At 52.2% G+C, this 18,681-nt stretch overlaps 3 protein-coding genes across 3 annotated transcripts in view; 2 read left to right on the forward strand and 1 right to left on the reverse strand.

Moving 5' to 3' along the window:
• The window catches only part of LOC127037472 (uncharacterized), a 269,283-nt gene that overhangs the window by 138,155 nt on the left and 112,447 nt on the right, over nucleotides 1–18,681 (forward strand). The window lies entirely within an intron of this gene.
• BUD23 (BUD23 rRNA methyltransferase and ribosome maturation factor) lies at nucleotides 489–13,590 on the reverse strand. The gene is made up of 12 exons (XM_050929226.1): nucleotides 13,519–13,590; nucleotides 13,059–13,096; nucleotides 12,225–12,320; nucleotides 10,622–10,704; nucleotides 10,379–10,475; nucleotides 6,006–6,102; nucleotides 4,576–4,626; nucleotides 3,895–3,980; nucleotides 3,529–3,574; nucleotides 2,851–2,912; nucleotides 1,316–1,405; nucleotides 489–975 (listed from the first exon to the last, which is right to left on the reverse strand). The coding sequence occupies exons 1-12, from the start codon at nucleotides 13,564–13,566 to the stop codon at nucleotides 921–923; spliced, it is 849 nt and encodes a 282-aa protein (XP_050785183.1). The 5' UTR covers nucleotides 13,567–13,590; the 3' UTR covers nucleotides 489–920.
• Nucleotides 13,778–14,508, forward strand: DNAJC30 (DnaJ heat shock protein family (Hsp40) member C30). The gene has a single exon (XM_050929235.1). The coding sequence runs from the start codon at nucleotides 13,788–13,790 to the stop codon at nucleotides 14,343–14,345; it is 558 nt and encodes a 185-aa protein (XP_050785192.1). The 5' UTR covers nucleotides 13,778–13,787; the 3' UTR covers nucleotides 14,346–14,508.

Consider the following 18,681-nt stretch of genomic DNA (forward strand, 5'->3'; position numbering starts at 1 on the left):
GTGCAAAACAGCTTCCCACGGGGTGGAATTTTTATGCAGAATAAACATTTGTAGCCGTAAACCCAGCAGTGGGCTCCTCGCTCTGTTGCGGCTGAGGGGAGGGACGAAGAGAGGGCACCTCCATTAGCTGGCTGGGCAGGGCCGTGCTGCAGCCAGGAACAGAAGTGCTCCTCCAAGGGCCCGTTGAAGCCCTCAACTAAAGGAGGAATGGGCCTCTGCGGAGTGGGCAGCATACAGCAGCCCCTCACCTCCAGCTGCCAGCCCAAGAGCGCTGCGGAAGTGCTTAGTCTGGTCGACTGGTAGGTTTTCTTAGTGCTCACTGAGCACACGCGACACGAGTGGAGTCTGTAACCCTGCAGCAGCCAAGCAGAGGGCACAGCACTGTGCAAATACTCCTGTGAACCAGGGAGGAGCAGTGGAGACCAGCGCTAGGTCCATCAGCCCTTGCTGTGCACAGAACCACCCCCGGAAAGATGACAGCTCTGCAGTACTCATAACCAAGGGCCTATTTACTGAGTAGGCTGGAAGCTCAGCAGGAAAGGTCCCATCACCCAGGGCACTTTGCACCCATTACTGGGGCAGGCCGCCCACCAGTGTTTCTGACTCCCCTCCAGTTGGCTCTCATAACAGATGGCCAAAGAAAGGGGGTCTGCAAGTGTCAGCTCAGTGTCAGCACCCAGCACATAAAAATAGATGCAGAGTCTGTTCCCAACCGGCATCATCCCATGAAATACGACCAGAAGCATCAAATGGACAGCAGCAGAGATGGCCCAGCCTTCCACTGCAAGGGCCACAGACAGACCCGCTCCATACAAGCAGCTTTCAGACCAGGGGGGTCCTTCCAGGGAGGCACAAGAGCTGCAGGGAAGTTCCACAGGGGCTGTTGCATGGCGACCATCGAGCTGGAATATGCAGGGCAGTCAGAAGCGAGGCCGCCGCTTTCGGCCAGTGTATCTCGTATCTGCCCTCACTTCCCTGCAGAGCAAGGCACAGAACAGATCACGCTGTAGGGAGGGGTGGGCTAGAAGCGAATCAGGCCACAGAGCCAGAAGGGCTGGAGCCTTCACTGATAGCCAGGAGAGGGGTCAGCAGAAGCATTAAGGACAAAAGGGTTGTGGCCATGCCGCCCAAAGGCAGGTAGTGGCTACAGTGAAAGTGAATTGCTGATGTCCTTGTTACCATGCCCTGAAACAATGGTGGTAGCCACTGTCTGCGTGGGAGACAGAGGCAGCCGGGTTACAACACATACAATGCCCACTACTCGCTCCCTCCCACCCACGGGAACCTGGGCAAGGGGAGGCACCACGGTACGTACTTGCCCTGCCGCCGTCTGCGTTCCTTCTTCTCCAAGACCCAGTCCCGGCTTTTCTTTACAGACTTGCCCTTGACATTTCTGAACCGTGTTCTACAGAGAAACAGAAATGATGGCGCTGATGGGGGTCCACGCAAGGAGGATCAGTCTGGAGGGCTCTGGGCTGCCTCTGGAGGGCTCTGGGATTCAGTTCCTAGCACAGGACAGCTTTTGTTCCCATGTGTCAGGGCAGTGAGCACTGGCCAGTATTCCCCAGCCCCTCTCAGGCCAGCCAGGACAATGACAGCCCAGGTGTGGGGGAGGCTGGAAGCTAAGGCAGCCAGCAGCGGCATGGGCAAGCAGCACTGGCCAGAGCAGGACAAAGATGCAGGCAAGGAAAATGGTGACAAGTCCTCAATCAAGGCAACCACTGCCTCCAGCACTGGGCAGGGCTCAGTGCTACCCCATGCGCTCTGCGAGAGCACAGACCAGCAGGCCATCACCACCACAGGCGGGTAGAATACTCCACAAAAAAAAGCAGTTAGCTGTCACCTCAGCTCAGAGAGGAATGCACCTGGGTGGGGACTGCACATCCCAGCATGCAGGGCACCAACTTTACTGGAGCAGACTCTAGCCTGACAGCCAATTGCAGGCGGGAACCACGGGTCTCCATGGGACATAACCCCAGATTACAGAGGAAGGCAGCTGCAATCTGGTTTTTTGTAAGCAAGTTGCCAGAACGCTGCCCTGGTAATTAGGAGCCATAAGCTGGGTACTGTTAAGGAGTGGAACAGTGTCAGAGGCAGGAAAACATGGCAGCCAACAGCTCCTGGCAACCACGACAACTATCCTCTGGCTGGTGCTCTCAGTCTCTCCTACTGGCTGCAAGGGGAGCTTTGCCCTGCACCACCACCTAGGGAGGAGACATGCCAACAGCAGAGAAATGCAGCAGGTACCCAGAAAGCCTGGTATCACAAGAGACACGGTCAAACAGCTGAGAAGGAAGGGAATTTAGGGCTACAAAAGATAACTTACTGGCACAATTATACCAGTATGACTGCCCATGTGGACATTCTTATGCCAGTGAATGTCCCCATGCAGACAAGCCCTGGGCCAGCCTGCCTGAACAACTACCACGCACTGAACTGGGGAGAAAGGACATCTTAAAAATCCAACAGCCCCACTGCACGTCATGCCCAAACACTCACAACTCAGCCCCACCCCAGAATTCTCCCAGCCAAGATCAGACTGGATGGTCTAAGGTATAAACAAGCAGAACGGACCCCTTCGGGCCATCTTATATGCCATGAAGCAGCTACATCTTCTGCTACTCCACAGTGGCCTAAACCACAACTGGAAATGTCTGGGTCAGGAAAGGCCAAGGCCAAGGCCAAGGCCATCCTGAAACTGAGCACCCAGAGCTAGAGTCCTCCCACCACAGGGTCCTGGCCCTCCAGCTCCCTGACTCCGCAGCCCAGCATCAGTGACACCCCCCTCCCCACTAGCCAGGCCCCCAGAGGCGCTCTCTCCCCCAGGGAGAACCTTGGTGAACATGGTACCTTTTGTTGGTGAACTTGGCGTGCTGGGACTCCTCTCCATCAGCGCACTCAGCACCAAGGGCCTGGAAACACAAAGCGATGGGCCTCAGTGCCACAAAGCGCAGCCCCAGCCACCGCCCCTGGACAGAAGGGGAAGGGGGCCTCTGCAGGAGCAAGGACTGGTATGAGGCCCGTCTCAGCAAGCCTCAGGGACAGGCTGTGCCGTAGGGAAGGAGCAAACTGATCTCCCAGTGTTTGAGGCAAAACCAGGCCAGCCCCGAGCTGGCTCAATGGAAGGTCTGGAACAGGATGAGCCAAGGCTGGCAAGGCAATCCTGGTACTAAGGACACAGGGTTAGGTCCCCTCTCCCATAGTGCTGCTGGGAAGGGACCAGTGCACGACAGGTGGCCACAGCAGACTTCAGGCACAAAGGCCACTGGAGCTGCACATCAGGGATGGCAATCAGCCCCTCCGTGCAGATCCCTTTTCCAAAGGTTTGATTCTGAAGCCCAGGTTGGCCCCGTGGTGGGACGATGTCACATAGCCCACTGGAGCCTCGGGCCAGGCTCCCTGTGTTAAGGTTACCTAGCAACCACACCTACCAAAAGAGCATCCCTCAGCAGGAGATCCTGAGCACTACCCCCCTGCTCCCTCCCTCTTTGCCAGCTGCACCATTGTCTCTGAGCCGCAGCTCATTACCTTTGGTAACGCACCAGCCGTCCCAACAAAGAGACAGAGGAAGAACCTGAAAGAGAGAGAGAGAGAGAGATGAAATTCCTGGGCCTCAGATTGAGAGTTTGGGACTCTGAACATCCAGAGGCCTAGTCAAGAGCTTCCCACACAGCTTCCAGAAGCTGACTTGAGGCTAGATGTCCTTCACAGGCCATCTACCTCACAGATCAGTAGTAGGGTCTGTAACAGGAACTCCTGCCTCTGTCATGGGGCAGTATTTCCACACGGGGGAGACAGCCATGTCAGAGTCTCCAGTAAAGTAACACTACAAGGATGGGCTCACCCCAGCTCAGATCAGTCAATGGCCCCAGCCCAGCAGGAGACAGAACTCACTTCTTGGCTTTGGCGCTGTTGGGATAATCCACCACCATTCCTCCCGTGAACCCTGCCTTCATGGCCTGCGCAGTGATGAGCTCCAGCTGACAGAGACAGAGAGAGAACATGCTTTCTGGAACTGTTCAGCCATCACCAGGCCAGCAATGTACAGCACAGCACCTGAGTGCAGCTTACTGCGGGGTCTAGCCGGGCTAGGACTCCCCAATGGTGAGATCACCCCCGCTTTCATAGCAACCCCTAAATCCACCCCCCAGGCAGCAATCCCTCCAGAAACCACTCTTTGGCTGTATTTTTTTTTTTAACTCCTCTCTCCTTTCCCCACCCCCGTTCGTCTGTTGTCTTCATGCTCTAGCTCAGTCTAACTGACAGTAAGTCTTCAGGAAAAGGCCTGTGGGTTGACACTGCAAAGCTCTGGTGCTACATAACACTGAATAGCATTCAGCCCAGCGGCCTGCCCATGGCTCCTCGAGGCCCCGGCTTTTCCCAGTGCCAGTGAACAGACCTCTGGGAAATCTTGCAAACCAAATGCTCAATGCTGTTCTGCTGGGTCCTTAAAGCAGCCCATCTTCACACACTCACCTCAGCTCCCAATGCGCCCTGGAAAAACAGCCAAACTTTGAACAGGGCTTCTCTGCCTCCTCCCTCCCTGCATCCCCTCTCCCCATCAGCCAAAGTCACCTGTTCTGAGTTTTCAGGGTACAACTGCAGGATGGCTCGGGACCCTCGGGCCTACAGGAAACAAAGGTGGTTATAAACCCCTAGTTCCAGACCAGGCTTTCCCCCCAGCACACAGTCTCCCAGCCCAACATGGCACGATCAGAACTGGGAGTTCTTGTTAACGGTGCATGGACATTACCACCCACTACAGCCTGCTGGGGAACGTCACCTGAAAGAGGACATCTTTTCCCTTGACATTCTGGGAGAAGGAAGGGACAGCTGGCTGGCTGAGAAGGCACCACTTACCAAAACAGAATAAAGGATTAAGAAAACTCAAAGTTCTAGAGTAACTGCACCTGTTTCCCCCTCTGAGATCCATCAAGGGCACTCAAAAGTTTCTAGCTCTCTCGGGCAGAGACCCCCACTTCTCTCCCTCAGCAGGGTTTTTCCAGGCTGCACAGTTCACTGCCTACACCAGGGGTAGGCAACCTATGGCACATGTGCCAAAGGCAGCATGCGAGCTGATTTTCAGTGGCACTCACATTGCCCGGGTCCTGGCCACCAGTCCGAGGGGCTCTGCATTTTAATTTAATTTTAAATGCAGCTGCTTGAACAGTTTAAAAACCTTATTTACTTTACATACAACAATAGTTAGTTATATATTACAGACTTATAGAAAGAGACCTTCTAAAAACGTTAAAATGTATTACTGGCATGGGAAACCTTAAAGCTGAGTGAATAAATGAAGACTCGGCACAGCACTTCTGAAAGGCTGCTGACCCCTGTCCTACACTGATATTCCCAGCAAGTCAGATGCCTAAACAGGCCAGCCTCTGCGCTTTACTTTCACTCCAAAGGCTCTGACCAGCGTATTTACCAGGAGTTAAAAGTTACCACGCAGCTCTTTCTAAGCAAGCACATTTATTCTGACATTGCAGAGGAAACATATTAAAACAATCAAAGAACCTACACACATGCTAAAAAGTTACCAGACATGACCCCAACTCCAGCCTTGGGCTCTGGCAGGAGTTAGACGTTCAGTGGGGGATTCACTGTGGTTACAAGTTCAGAACTGTCTCACATTCAGAACCAGAACTGAAACTGGGAAGTTCAGCTGCTTCTTCACCCAACCCGGGCCTTCCTGGGTAATCAGCAGACCATGACCCACTCCTCAGGACATAGCTTCAGAAGGCTGGGGGTTTGCGTAGCTGACGGTGGGAAACTTGCATGAACCTTTTCCTGAGGATTCCCCAGGAAATCCACTTCACCCTTATTGTTCCAAACATCCACTCGTGTCTGGCACATTTTCATTACAATCCTTGAGCTCCCAGGCCCCACATCACATCTCCCCCCAGGGAGGTTACACACAATCCCACTCACAATACGCTTAATACAATAAGGTTTTTCAAGGACATTGCAGGAAATGGTCATATCTGTCACTCACCACTTACCAAGGCAGAATAAAGGGTTGAGAAGAATCGATACAGGCGTTTTGGGGGACTGTGTGTCTTCTTATCAGCGTTACAGAGCCATTGCACTGCAGAAATACTGAAAGAGAATGCATGACCTAAGTGACACTGAGCCACCAAGCCTCCCACGTGGGCAACCAAAGCCACATTCTTTAACAAAGACTCGAGTCCCCTAACATCGTCCTCCTACCAGTGTCCCTCACATCTATTCTGTAGTCCAAGATAGCATGTGACATACTGTTGGGCCCAAGACAACTACTGCATTTGCTTCATCAGTGCATTGCCTCTTACTTTTTAGGAGCAAAGGTGTTGTATAAGCCCATTCTAAAGAGATGCTGTCTAGCACAGGAGGTCACGTATTTGATTCGCAAGTCATGCCTGACCCATTTGGTGTACTTATCTGTCAGATCTAGATTCTGCAGAACACAAGCTTTCATTACAACAGAGTTTCTAGTCCTTATGGATACAAAACCTTCCAGATTTGAGTGGATGTAGTGCAACCGTAGACCAGGAGTGCTGAGAAAGACATTTATAGAAATGGTGGGGGTCACTCTGGAGCCCAGCAATGACACCTCAAGGGCATTCGACAATAACCAGAGTCCATAATTGTGAGTGATGCTGTGAGAGGAAGTTGGAATTTCCTGTAGTATTATGGATCCTATATATGCCTCAGTTTCCTCCCATACCCTCCACTGCTATCCAACGAGGGCTAAAAGGCTAAGTCTGCTCTTGGAGCAGCAGGAGACATGGGATGGGAGGGTGGGTGGGGGGTTATCTCGCTGCCTGGGCACAATGAATTTTAAGGACCTGGCTGGAACCAACCCAAACCAATCAAGAATCATAGAATATCAGGGTTGGAAGGGACCTCAGGAGGTATCTAGTCCCACCCCCTGCTCAAAGCAGGACCAGTCCCCAGCTAAATCATCCCAGCCAGGGCTTTGTCAAGCCTGACCTTAAAAACCTCTAAGGAAGGAGATTTCATCACCTCCCTAGGGAACCCATTCCAGTGCTTCACCACGCTCCTAGTGAAAAAGTTTTTCCTAATATTCAACCTAAACCTCCCCCATTGCAACTTGAGACCATTACTGCTTGTTCTGTTATCTGCTACCACTGAGAACAGCCTAGAATAGATCTATCCTCTTTGGAACCCCCTTTCAGGTAGCTGAAAGCAGCTATCAAATCCCCCCTCAAGTCATGTGCTCCAGCCCCCTGATCATTTTTGTTGCCCTCTGCTGGACTCTTTCCAGTTTTTTCACATCCTTCTTGTAGTGTGGTGCCCAAAACTGGACACAGTACTTCAGATGAGGCCTCACCAATGTCGAATAGAGGGGAATGATCACAACCCTCAATCTGCTGGCAATGCTCCTATTAATGCAGTCCAATATGCCGTTGGCCTTCTTGGCAACAAGGGCGCAGTGCTGACTCATATCCAGCTTCTCATCCACTGTAACCCCTAGGTCCTTGTCTGCAGAACTGCTGCCCAGCCACTTGGCCCCTAGTCTGTAGCGGTGCATGGGATTTTGTCATCTTAAGTGCAGGATTCTGCACTTGTCCTTGTTGAACTTCATAAGATTTCTTTTGGCCCAATCCTCTAATTTGTCTAGGTCTCTCTGTATCCTGTCCCTACCCTCCAGCGTATCTACCGCTCCTCCCAGTTTAGTGTCAGCTGCAAACTTGCTGAGGGTGCAGTCCACGCCATCCTCCAGATCATTAATGAAAACATTGAACAAAACCAGACCCAGGACTGACCCTTGATACTGGCTGCCAACTAGACATGGAGCCATTGATCACTATCCGTTGAGCCTGAGGATCTAGCCAGCTTTCTAGCCACCTTATAGTCCATTTATCCAGCCCATACTTCTTTAACTTGCTGGCAAGAATATTGTGGGAGACCATATCAAAAGCTTTGCTGAAGTCAAGGAATCCACAGAGCCAGTTATCTCCTCACAGAAGGCAATTAGGGCAGTCAGGCATGACTTGCCCTTGGTGAATCCATGCTGACTGTTCCTGATCACTTTCCTCTCCCTGAAGTGCTTCAAAATTGATTCCTTGAGGACCTGCTCCATGATTTTTCCAAGGACTGAGGCGAGGCTGACCGGCCTGTAGTTCCCCGGATCCTCCTCCTTCCCTTTTCTAAAGATGGGCACTACATTAGCCTTTTTCCAGTCACCTGGGACCTCCCCCGATCGCCATGAGTTTTCAAAGATAATGGCCAATGGCTCTGCAATCACATCCGCCAACTCCTTTAGCACCCTCGGAGGCAGCGCATCCGGCCCCATGGACTTGTGTTCGTCCAGCTTTTCTAAATAGTCCCCAACCACTTCTTTCTCCACAGAGGACTGGTCACCTCCTCCCCATGCTGTGCTGCCCAGTGCAGCAGTCTGGGAGCTGACCCCAAGAGGCGATGGGAAGCCCCAGTGACCAGATAATTCACACCTAGCAAACAACCATCAAGAGGAAGATTTCCCCCCACCTCTCAGCAGGGAAGCTGAGCAGAGGCCAGCTCCAGAACAAGGGAATAAGAGGCACCAGGCAGGGAATAAACAGTAGCTTTTGAGAGAGGCTGGGCTGCTCTCCCTGCGGAGGGGCAAAGGGCCCAAGAGCCTGAAATGGAACCTGGAGCAGCTTGGCTGGCGGATTGCTCTGGCCTGGCCAGATGCACTATATCCTACCCTTGATTTCTCTGTGCTAACCTAAGGACTCCCAATGCTGCCTTCCAGATGACTCAGGCCATGTCTACATCTAAAATTTTGCAGCGCTGGTTGTTACAGCTGTATTAGTACAGCTGTATAGGGCCAGCGCTGCAGAGTGGCCACACTTACAGCAACCAGCGCTGCAAGTGGTGTTAGATGTGGCCACACTGCAGCGCTGTTGGGCGGCTTCAAGGGAGGTTCGGGGAACGCGAGAGCAAACCGCGGCGAAGCTGGTCTCCTTTCCCGGTTTGCTCTCTCGTTCCCCGAACCCCGAGCAAGCAGGTCTCCTTCCCTGCGGTTTGCAGGGTGGTTCGGGGAACGCGAGAGCAAACCGCGGCGAAGCTGGTCTCCTTTCCCGGTTTGCTCTCGCGTTCCGGAACCACCCTGCAAACCGCAGGGAAGAAGACCTGCTTGTTCGGGGAACGCGAGAGCAAACCGCGGCGAAGCTGGTCTCCTTTCCTGGTTTGCTCTCGCGTTCCCGAACCACCCTGCAAACCGCAGGGAAGAAGACCTGCTTGTTCGGGGAACGCGAGAGCAAACCGCGGCGAAGCTGGTCTCCTTTCCCGGTTTGCTCTCGCGTTCCCGAACCACCCTGCAAACCGCAGGGAAGGAGACCTGCTTGCTCGGGGTTCGGGGAACGCGAGAGCAAACCGGGGAAGGAGACCAGCTTGATTACCAGAGGCTTCCTCAGGTATGCTGGGATACCTGCTTATTCCACGGAGGTCAAGAAAAGCGCTGGTAAGTGTCTATATTTGATTACCAGCGCTGGATCACCAGCGCTGGATCCTCTACACCCGAGACAAAACGGGAGTACGGCCAGCGCTGCAAACAGGGAGTTGCAGCGCTGGTGGTGCCCTGCAGATGTGTACACCTCCTAAGTTGCAGCGCTGTAACTCCCTCACCAGCGCTGCAACTTTCTGATGTAGACAAGCCCTCATAAACCCTATTCTGCTTTGAAAAGGCTGCCTGGTGTCCCTGCAAATACCTGCTGAGGTGCAGTAGCCCCTAAACAGTGTGAAAGTGTGACCAGGAGTCCAGCGCAGTCAGACTCACTGGACAGAGCCTATGGTGTGAATCACAAATGCTAGACCCAGGAGCACATCAGAGGCAGTGAGGCTGTGGGCCTAAACTGAAGGAAGATTGGGCCATTTGAGGATCTGGCACACCAAAGGGGTTCCTCCAACAGACTGTTTAAAAGCTGGGGCACAGCACAGATCCTATGGATCTGTGACACGCTAAATATAACAGCAGCATTAACCAGCGAACAGGTTATATGCTTGGGCAAACCACCCGTTAGTGTCAGGGGTTCTGACCTTCCCATCCCTCCTCAAGTGAGCAGCATGACCATGATCTAGTTTCTTATGGCATGTTCAGCACAGGTAGTCAGCACCTTCTTCTAGCCTTAGTTATCAGTGACTCTCAGAAATTCCTCGATTTCTGGATAAGTCGTTCCCTGTTTTCACAGTCCAATATTATGAGAGTCAAAGGTAATTTTCCAGCAGCTGCTCCCAAATACGGGAAGAAGCATCCCTAATTCAAAGCCTGTCCCAATTTCAACGACCTGCTATGGAGTGCCAGCTAACAGGGCCAGGCTTGTGTTGTGTCTTCCTGCTAGGCAGAGCTCTGAGAACTAAGAGAAGAAAGCAAAGAGCAATGTCTTACCTGACACAGCCATCAAACATGCCTGGCCTGAAGGGAATCCCCTGCCCCATGTCCGCGAGGATGAGGTCTCCTTCCACCTCTCTCTCCATAGCAACATCTGCACAGCACAAAAGACAAGTCAGGCAGATGGCCACAAGTCTTCAGATCATTATCCAGGGCTGCATTTTATACCTTTCTAACTCTCCCACTGCACATATGTATTGTCTGCCCACTAGGGCATGCAGTGGAAGAGAATCTGCTTACCCAGCATGGCAGAACTGATGTCCATCCCAACCCAGTGATGTCCCTCTTCAGAGATAAAATCTCCACTCAAACCAGAGCCACAGCTAAAAGCAAAAGAACAGGTCTTAGAAATGCAGATCTATCCCAATATCCAGCCCTTTTACTGACTATGACAGGTTGGATCACAGAAACCCCCCGGGAGCTGCCACCTGATGTGTCAAGACTACTTCTGCCCCTGCTTTCCTGCCCTGGCAGCTTAGGACTTCAGTGCCCTGCCTGGTTTGAGCCAGACCTGCTAGCCTGCTGCAAACCCAGATCTAGTGTCTGAACCACGTCCCCTAACAGCTGCAGACTTACCTGGAAGCAGCTTACAGATGTGTTCCTGTCTTTAACACTCAGATGCCCAACTCCCAATGGGGTCCAAACCCCAAATAAATCCATTTTATACAGGGTAAACTCATAAATTGTTCGCCCTCTATAACACTGATAGAGAGATATGCACAGCTGTTTGCCCCCCCCAGGTATTAATACATACTCTGGGTTAATTAATAAGTAAAAAGTGATTTTATTAAATACAGAAAGTAGGATTTAAGTGGTTCCAAGTAGTAACAGACAGAACAAAGTGAATCGCCAAGCAAAATAAAATAGAACACACAAGTCTATGTTTAAGAAACTGAATACAGATAAAAACCTCACCCAGTAAGCTTCCTTTTACAGACTAGTCTCCTTCTAGTCTGGGTCCAGCAATCACTCACACCCCCTGTAGTTACTATCCTTTGTTCCAGTTCCTTTCAGGTATTCTTGGGGGGGTGGAGAGGCTCTCTCTTTAGCCAGCTGAAGACACAATGGAGGGACCTCGCGGGGGTTTAAATAGACTCTCTCTTGTGGGTGAAGACCCCCTCCTCACTTCTATGCAAAGTCTAGCTCCAAGATGGAGTTTTGGAGTCACATGGGCAGATCACATGTCCATGCATGACTCAGAACTACAGGTAGCAGCCATGGTTCACATGCTACCTTGAACATCCTCAAATAGACTTCTTATGTGGATTGGAGCATTCCAAGATCCATTTTTCCTTAAGTTCTTCTTGATTGGGCACTTAACTTTGCAAATTCCTTTCTAAAGAAGCTGACCAAATGCCTTACAAAGCTTACTTAGAAATCAAGCAAGTATACAGCCAATATTCATAACTTCAAGTACAAAAATGGTATATGTGTACAAATGGGATGAATAGATTCAGTAGACCATAACCTTTACAGAGAAATCACATGGCACATGTAGCATAAAACATACTCCAGTTATGTCATACTCCCATAAAACATTATGGGATACGTCGTCAAACTGACATGTCTGCAAACCGTTCAGGACAATGATGTTCTTTCTCCTCTCTCTAAGCAGCAACTGTGGAAATTAAGTACTGAGACACCCACGTTCTTTCTAGATATTTGAGCCATGGTCGTCATCATCATAGCATCCACTATAATTTGTAGTACATACTTAAAACCCTTACACTGACAATTCAGAGTTCTGTCCTTCTCTAACTGCAACATGAAGACCAGTGAGGTTAGGTGGGAGGAGGAAAGCAGCATCCTTACAGTTCTACACAGCTCATATGCATGGTCTTACCCAACATCCAGAAGGAAACATGGCCGATCGTCTGGCAAGCCCAAAAGCTCCACGGCCCGCTCTGACATCTGCGACTGGATTGCAATCATTCGAGAGCTGAGAAGAAAGAATCCTCCTTAGAATCACAGAATCTCAGCGTTGGAAGGGACCTCAGGAGATCATCTAGTCCAACCCCCTGCTCAAAGCAGGGCCAATCCCCAAATAAATCATCCCAGCCAGGGCTTTGTCAAGCCTGACCTTAAAAACCTCTAAGGAAGGAGATTCCACCACCTCCCTAGGTAACCCATTCCAGTGCTTCACCACCCTCCTAGTGAAAAAGTTTTTTCCTAATATCCAATCTAAACCTCCCCCACTGCAACTTGAGATCATTACTTTTATTCACATGAAAGCACTAAGGAAAGATCTAAGTGGCATCTGCTCCTACCCAAAACAAAGTCACAGCCAAGGTAACCTCCGGCTCAGACCTTATTTATTCATGAAGACAATGGAGTACTTGGAAGCACAAGGAAAGGCCTAAGATGGGAACCGGCCTTGTGGTGGAAATTTCCATGTTCCGCTGGGGGCCCATGGGCCCTGCATAAACTGACTTAGGCGTTTTTCAACCACCTGCTCTTTAGTCAATATAGCTCTCCACATAATTACTAAGACTGAAGTCAGGCACCCAGCTCTGCCATTCCTCAGGAGTTTAGAGCTAAGAGCACAGCAGCAGACGGCACTCCAGGTGCTCTGGACACCAACACAGAGATGGGCCAAGACCCATCCTCAGCACCTCCACTGGGGACTGGCCATGGGCACCGCAGCAAGGGGGCAAGCACGCCGGGGAAGTGTCCTTACTTCTGGGAGTATTTCCGGGCCTCGGCCTCATCGTAGAACTGCAAGAAAAACAAAGAGCGTGAAACCCGGAGAACGACAGGCTGATGCTCCCCTCCCGCCCGGGCCCAGAGACCTCCGCTACTTCCCGCGGGTCAAGCCGCGCCCCTGAGCCCCACAGAGCCCAGCCCCGCGCCCCCCCCCGGGGCACAGCCAGCCCCAGCCCCAGCCTCACCCCCACCCCCACCCCCACTCCCCAGGGCAGCCCCTCCACAGGCCGAGACCCTCCCGCCCGAGCCTAGAGACTCCGCTACTTCCCGCGGGTCAAGCCGCGCCCCTGAGCCCCACAGAGCCGAGCCCCGCCCCGCCCCCCCAGCCCCGCCCGGGGCCCCCCCAGCCCCACCCCCGGGGCAGCCCCTCCACAGGCCGAGACCTCGCCGCCCAGGGCCCCCCCCACACCCAGGGGCGCCGGGCCCGGACTCACCAGCTCCGGGGGGCCGCGATGCTCAGGCCTCCGGCCGCTCCCCGCCATGCTGACGTCATCTCCCCGCGCCGCGGCGCACTGTGTGAGGCTAGCGCGCCGGCAGCTCCCATTGGTCGAGGCAGCCGTCCGTCCGCGCGACTTCGTTCAGTCCATTGGCCAGGGCCTGTTGCTGCCCGGCCCTCAGGGGAGCGCTCCCATTGGCCAGGCCGAGCCGGCGGCCCCGGAAGTCGGGTTGAGGCGGGCGGCCTCGCTCCCGCTCCCGCTCCCGCATGGCGCCGGCTCGCTCCGCTCGGGGCTGGCCCCGCGCGCTCCTGGGCCGCGTCCTGCCCGCCCGGCCCTACGGCCGCAGCGCCGCCGACGGGCGCCCCGCGGGGCTGTACGAGCTGCTGGGCGTGCCGGCCAGCGCCACGCAGGCGCAGATCAAGGCGGCCTACTACGAGCAGAGCTTCCGCTGCCACCCGGACCGCAACGCGGGCAGCGCGGAGGCGGCCGCGCGCTTCACGGCGCTGCACCAGGCCTACGCCGTGCTGGGCAGCGCCGCCCTGCGCCGCCGCTACGACCGGGGCGCGCTGAGCCGCCAGGAGCTGCGCGCGCCCGCCCCGGCCCCGGCGCCCGCCCGCCGCCCGCCCGCCTTCGACTTCGACGCCTTCTACCGCGCCCACTACGGCGAGCAGCTGGAGCGGCAGCAGCTCCTCCGCCAGCGGCGCCAGCGGCTGCAGCGGCAGCGCGAGGAGGCGGCCCGGCGCTGGCAGCCGGACAGGCTGGCGGAGTTCTCGGTCGCCGTGCTCCTGCTCTCCGCCATGGCGCTGCTGGTCGGCACGAAGTGACGGGCCGCCCCCGGACTCGGCCCAAGGCTTTGGCGGTGCCGACGGACAGGCCCCGCCTGGGGAAGGGTCGCTGCGGAGAGATCTACGGATGGGGCCGCCCCGGGCCTTGTGCTTTTGCGGGGACACCTTAGGGGAGCTGGGATGCCATTAAAATGTCTTCACAAATCGCTTTGAGATCCCAATTCCTTCGCTGCACGTCGGGACAAACACAATCGCCCTTCCACATGGGAAGGCTCCTCTGACACTTGCCTGCTCCCAGCAGAGTTCAGGGAGCTGCCCTGCACCTGCCAGCGTTGGAGATGTTTCTGCCACTCACTGCGGGGGAAAGAATGCAGCTTGCTGCTGGGTTTTACTGTTAATACAACTCTCTTCCCTGAACTGTAGTTCTAGTGGGTATAAAATGCATTTCAAAGTTCACCTTTTGAGGCTCAGATCCTGCAATCTCATCCAAACAGAGTCCTCTGGACCTGCCCACTTCAGGTATGTCTACACTTGAAATGCTGAAGTGACACAGCTGTGCCATTTTAGCGCTTCAATGTAGATACTATATACACCGACAGGAGGGATTCTCCCATCAGTGTAGGTAATCTGCTTCCCTGAGAGGCGTTAGCTAGGCCGATGAAATAATTATTGTCAACCTAGCGCTGCCTACACTGGGGTTAAATTGATATAACTGTGTCTCAGCAGTGTGGAGTTTTCACAGCCCTGAGAGGTAGCTCTACTGATGTAAATTCCTAGTGGAAAGCAGGCCTAAAATCAGATTGTAGGGTGAGCCTAACTAGGCAAAGACTGGGTCCTCCCTATTTTTTGCACTTTATGAATGAGTAGATTGTATTCTCAGTGGTACTGAAGAATAGTTTGCTGTGGGTCTTGAGTTATCAAGAACTGACAGATGCTGTCTCCACAATGTATAGGTAGCTGGGTGCTCTTACCACCTCTCTGATGTACTGTATTTCAGGGCTACCGGTGTCTGTCACTCAGCTGGACTTGCTGCCTTTGTTATTGGCTCCCCTGCGCCTCTTGGAGACCTGCCTGACTTCTAGTACACTTGGTACCAAAGGTTTTTGGGTTCATTAGAACAGCTCAGGATGGCGGTAGCAAATATTCTGTCTTGTGGTGTGAGGCCACCTGCCTGGGTCTACAGGTAGAGAAGGGTTCCTGTCTCCCCACTTTTTAGGGTCTTCCATAAGCACTGCTCAATGTTTAAGCTGTGGGGAACCTGCCCTGTCTAGGGCTGATGTACTTGGCTCCAACCTATCTTCCCAGAGGGCTTCGTAACTTGGAAGCGAAGCATTCTGAGTACTGAACTTCATTGTGTCCTGATCTCTGTGTCCTGTGTGTAAGAGGTGTTCAGACAAATAGGGATATTTATATTTATATGTAATGAAATGTTGAGGTGGTTTAAGACAGAGAATGTTGCAGTGGAAGCTACCTTCTTTCCTCTGCAGGTGAGGGTTTTACTTGTGTTTCACTTGCACTTTGCCACACAGTATGGAGTGAACAAAACCCATAGCTGAAAATGGGCATCACAAGGTAGCTGTTGGAGTGCCAAGGATTTCACTTTCCTACTTTCTCATTTGCATTGGATCCACTGTGCTTGGCTCATAGCCTTGAGCACTGAATCCCAGCACTCTGCCTCTCACTGCAGGAAATTATTTCCCTGTAAATAGGGAAATGCATAGAACAGATCCATGAAACAACCACAGAATCCAGAGATGCCCTCTGTCTGATCAGAGGAACACTTGCCCTGTGGGTGAGGGTTCTGCCACAAGGAGTGTTGTCAGGTAAAAGGACTACTTTGCTTGTCCCTCTCTCATTTGGTATTAGGCACTGAGTCTAATCCCCCTGGCTGGCCTGGGGGGGCGGGAGTTCTAGCTCCCAGCATTGCCATCTTATAAGGAGATGCTAGGAGTCTGGGAGAGAGGCCTGGATTAGATTCCATGGAGTGAGGGAGGTTTGGAGTGCTGGGACTTCCAGTCCTACTTCTATTAATGCTCCTTCTCAACTGAGGGTTCTCTAGCTGCATTTGGTCTGCAGTGTGGACTTGACACTGTTGTATTTCAGGCCAAGTCTGATTAGGATTTGGCCTTCGAATTTGACAACTCTCCCAGTCATAGTATCTGGAAGAGGCCAAGTCACGTGGAAATGTGATGGAGAAGTAGGTTGGAGAAACTGCTTCTCCCTCTGATCCCCAGTGCAAAGGTTTATGGGCTCCTCATGCAGTCCTGCTCAGGGCCCTTTGAATTGGCACTTCTTTTATGTCTGCGGAATGCCCAGTATCTGGGGATCTTGGGTCTTCCCCTGCACGCAGACTCCATGCACTATTGTGAGCTCTGCTGCTGGGCTGTGCCATGGCTTGGTACGGTGCAATGAGGATCTTCCACACTGGTGCCTGGGAGGATCCTGCAAAGAACATTTTTGTTCCTGATTCATTTAATGTTGCCATCTTCAATTGGGAGTAGGAGTAAACCTGCACAACTGTGCCAGACATGTGCACTGCTCCTGGCACACTTAGGGTGGAAGAGGGGCCAGGTTATTCCACCAAAGTAGCACCTCTGTGAATTGCATATACTCTTGGTGGATGGCTGGGTCTGATTCAGAGGTGGAATATACTGAAACAGATCACTGTATTAACCCATGTGCTCTAAGAATATGCCTTAGAATGTGGATCTGTAAAAGGAAAATGCAGCTGTTGCCAAGAATATTAAAAGTTGGACATATCATGTGCAGATGAAAACCTGTGTCTCTTCCTTTGGCACAGTGAGACAGCCCCTGCCCTGAGGAATCCCAGTTCAAGAAAAGGGAAATTGTGGGGACAGGCAAAGCAGATTTGTTATGAACAGACAACGTAAGAGTCTTTTAGCCTAGCTGGCCATCATTAACTGGCTGATTGCTAATAGGTATCCCAGCAGAGAGAGGTCTGCAGGAGGGGTTTGAAGAAGTGTTTTCATGGATTAGATTCCTGAGTAAGGGGTAAGATGGAGAAAGGCAGCATGGAGATGATTGTGGGAGAAGCTAGCAAGCTGGTGTTGGTGGAAGGGGGGTGTAATAGGAGAGGACAAGTTGGACAGTGCAGAGTTGTGGAGAGACTTGAAGACAAGGGTAAATGCTATAAGGAGAGGACCTAGCAAAGCCTGCAGTGAGCATGCTCTGTTATGGGGAAAGAGGGACAGAGATTTCCCCTGCTCGGATTTGGGGCTTCACTGGGTTCTCGCTGCCATTAAAAGCTTCCACTAGCATGTGTCCTGGTGCTGTCACCAGCTGGTGGAACTGGTAGCAGTGCTGTCAATCTGAGCCCCAGCATGAAAGTGCTGTGCTCACTAAACTGGTCCTAGCAGCTTTGTGTCTCCATTGCTTCACGTCACTGTCCCCAGGGAAAGGTGCATCCTGTTTGCAGTTCGTAGATTCGGAGGCCCCAAAAGACCATTGTGCTAGTCTTACCTCCTGTGCCAGAGAACTTCCCCCAAATCACTCCTAGATCAGAGCTTTTAGAAAAACATCCAGTCACGATTTAAAAATCACCAGTGAGGGAGAATCTGCCATGACCCTGGGTAAATTGTTCCACAGTTAATTACCCTCATTGTTAAAAATGTACACCTTGTATCCAGTCTGAATTAGCCATGCTTCCACTTCCAGCCATTGGATAGCACTGTCAGGCAGGTTTTCTAATCCTTTAATCGGTCTTGTGGCTCTTCTCTGAACCTTCTCCAGTTTACCAACATCTTTGAATTTTGGCTACCAGAACTGGACACAGTTTTCCAGCAGGGGGTCGCACCTGTGCCAAATACAGAGGTAAAATAACCTCCCTACGACTCCTCAAGATTCCCTGTTTGCTCATCTTGGGATCCTATTAGCTCCTTTGGGTCAGAGTCATTCCATCCCAGGATAGAGCCCCCCGTCATGTAAATCTGGCCTATATTCTTTGTTCCTAGGTATGCGTGTTTACATTTAGCTGTATTAAAATGCATAGTTTGCTTGCATCTGGCTTACCAAATGATCCAGATGGCTCTGAATTGGTGACCTGTACTGGTCATTATTTACCATGCCCCCAGTTTGTGTCATCTGATGAGTTTCAGTGGTAAGTTCGTTTTCCTCTGGGTCATTGATAAAAATGTTAAAAAGCACAGCCCAAGAACTAACCATTGTGGGATCCCACTAGAAAAACACCTGTTTGATGACTGCCCATTTTACCATTTTGAAACCTATCCATTAGCCAGCTTTTTATCCGCTTGATGTGTGTCGTGTTAATTTGCTGTTGTAGTTTCTTAGTCAGAATGTGCAGTAACAAGTCCGATACCTTACAGAAGTCTAAACTTATGTCGTCAACACTATTACA

The sequence above is a fragment of the Gopherus flavomarginatus genome, chromosome 19 (assembly GCF_025201925.1).
Source record: "Gopherus flavomarginatus isolate rGopFla2 chromosome 19, rGopFla2.mat.asm, whole genome shotgun sequence".
Lineage (NCBI taxonomy): Eukaryota > Metazoa > Chordata > Testudines > Testudinidae > Gopherus > Gopherus flavomarginatus.

Bases quoted from the DNA above. Each gene is read 5' to 3' on its own strand.
- BUD23 (XM_050929226.1), bottom strand. From the start codon at position 13,566: ATGGCGGGGAGCGGCCGGAGGCCTGAGCATCGCGGCCCCCCGGAGCTG. The intron at 6,103-10,378 runs GTAAGACATTGC...ATTCTCTTTCAG, and splicing joins ATGTTTGATGGCTGTGTCAG to TATTTCTGCAGTGCAATGGC. The intron at 3,981-4,575 runs GTGACTTTGGCT...TGTCTCTGTCAG, and splicing joins ACCCTGAAAACTCAGAACAG to CTGGAGCTCATCACTGCGCA.
- DNAJC30 (XM_050929235.1), top strand. From the start codon at position 13,788: ATGGCGCCGGCTCGCTCCGCTCGGGGCTGGCCCCGCGCGCTCCTGGGC.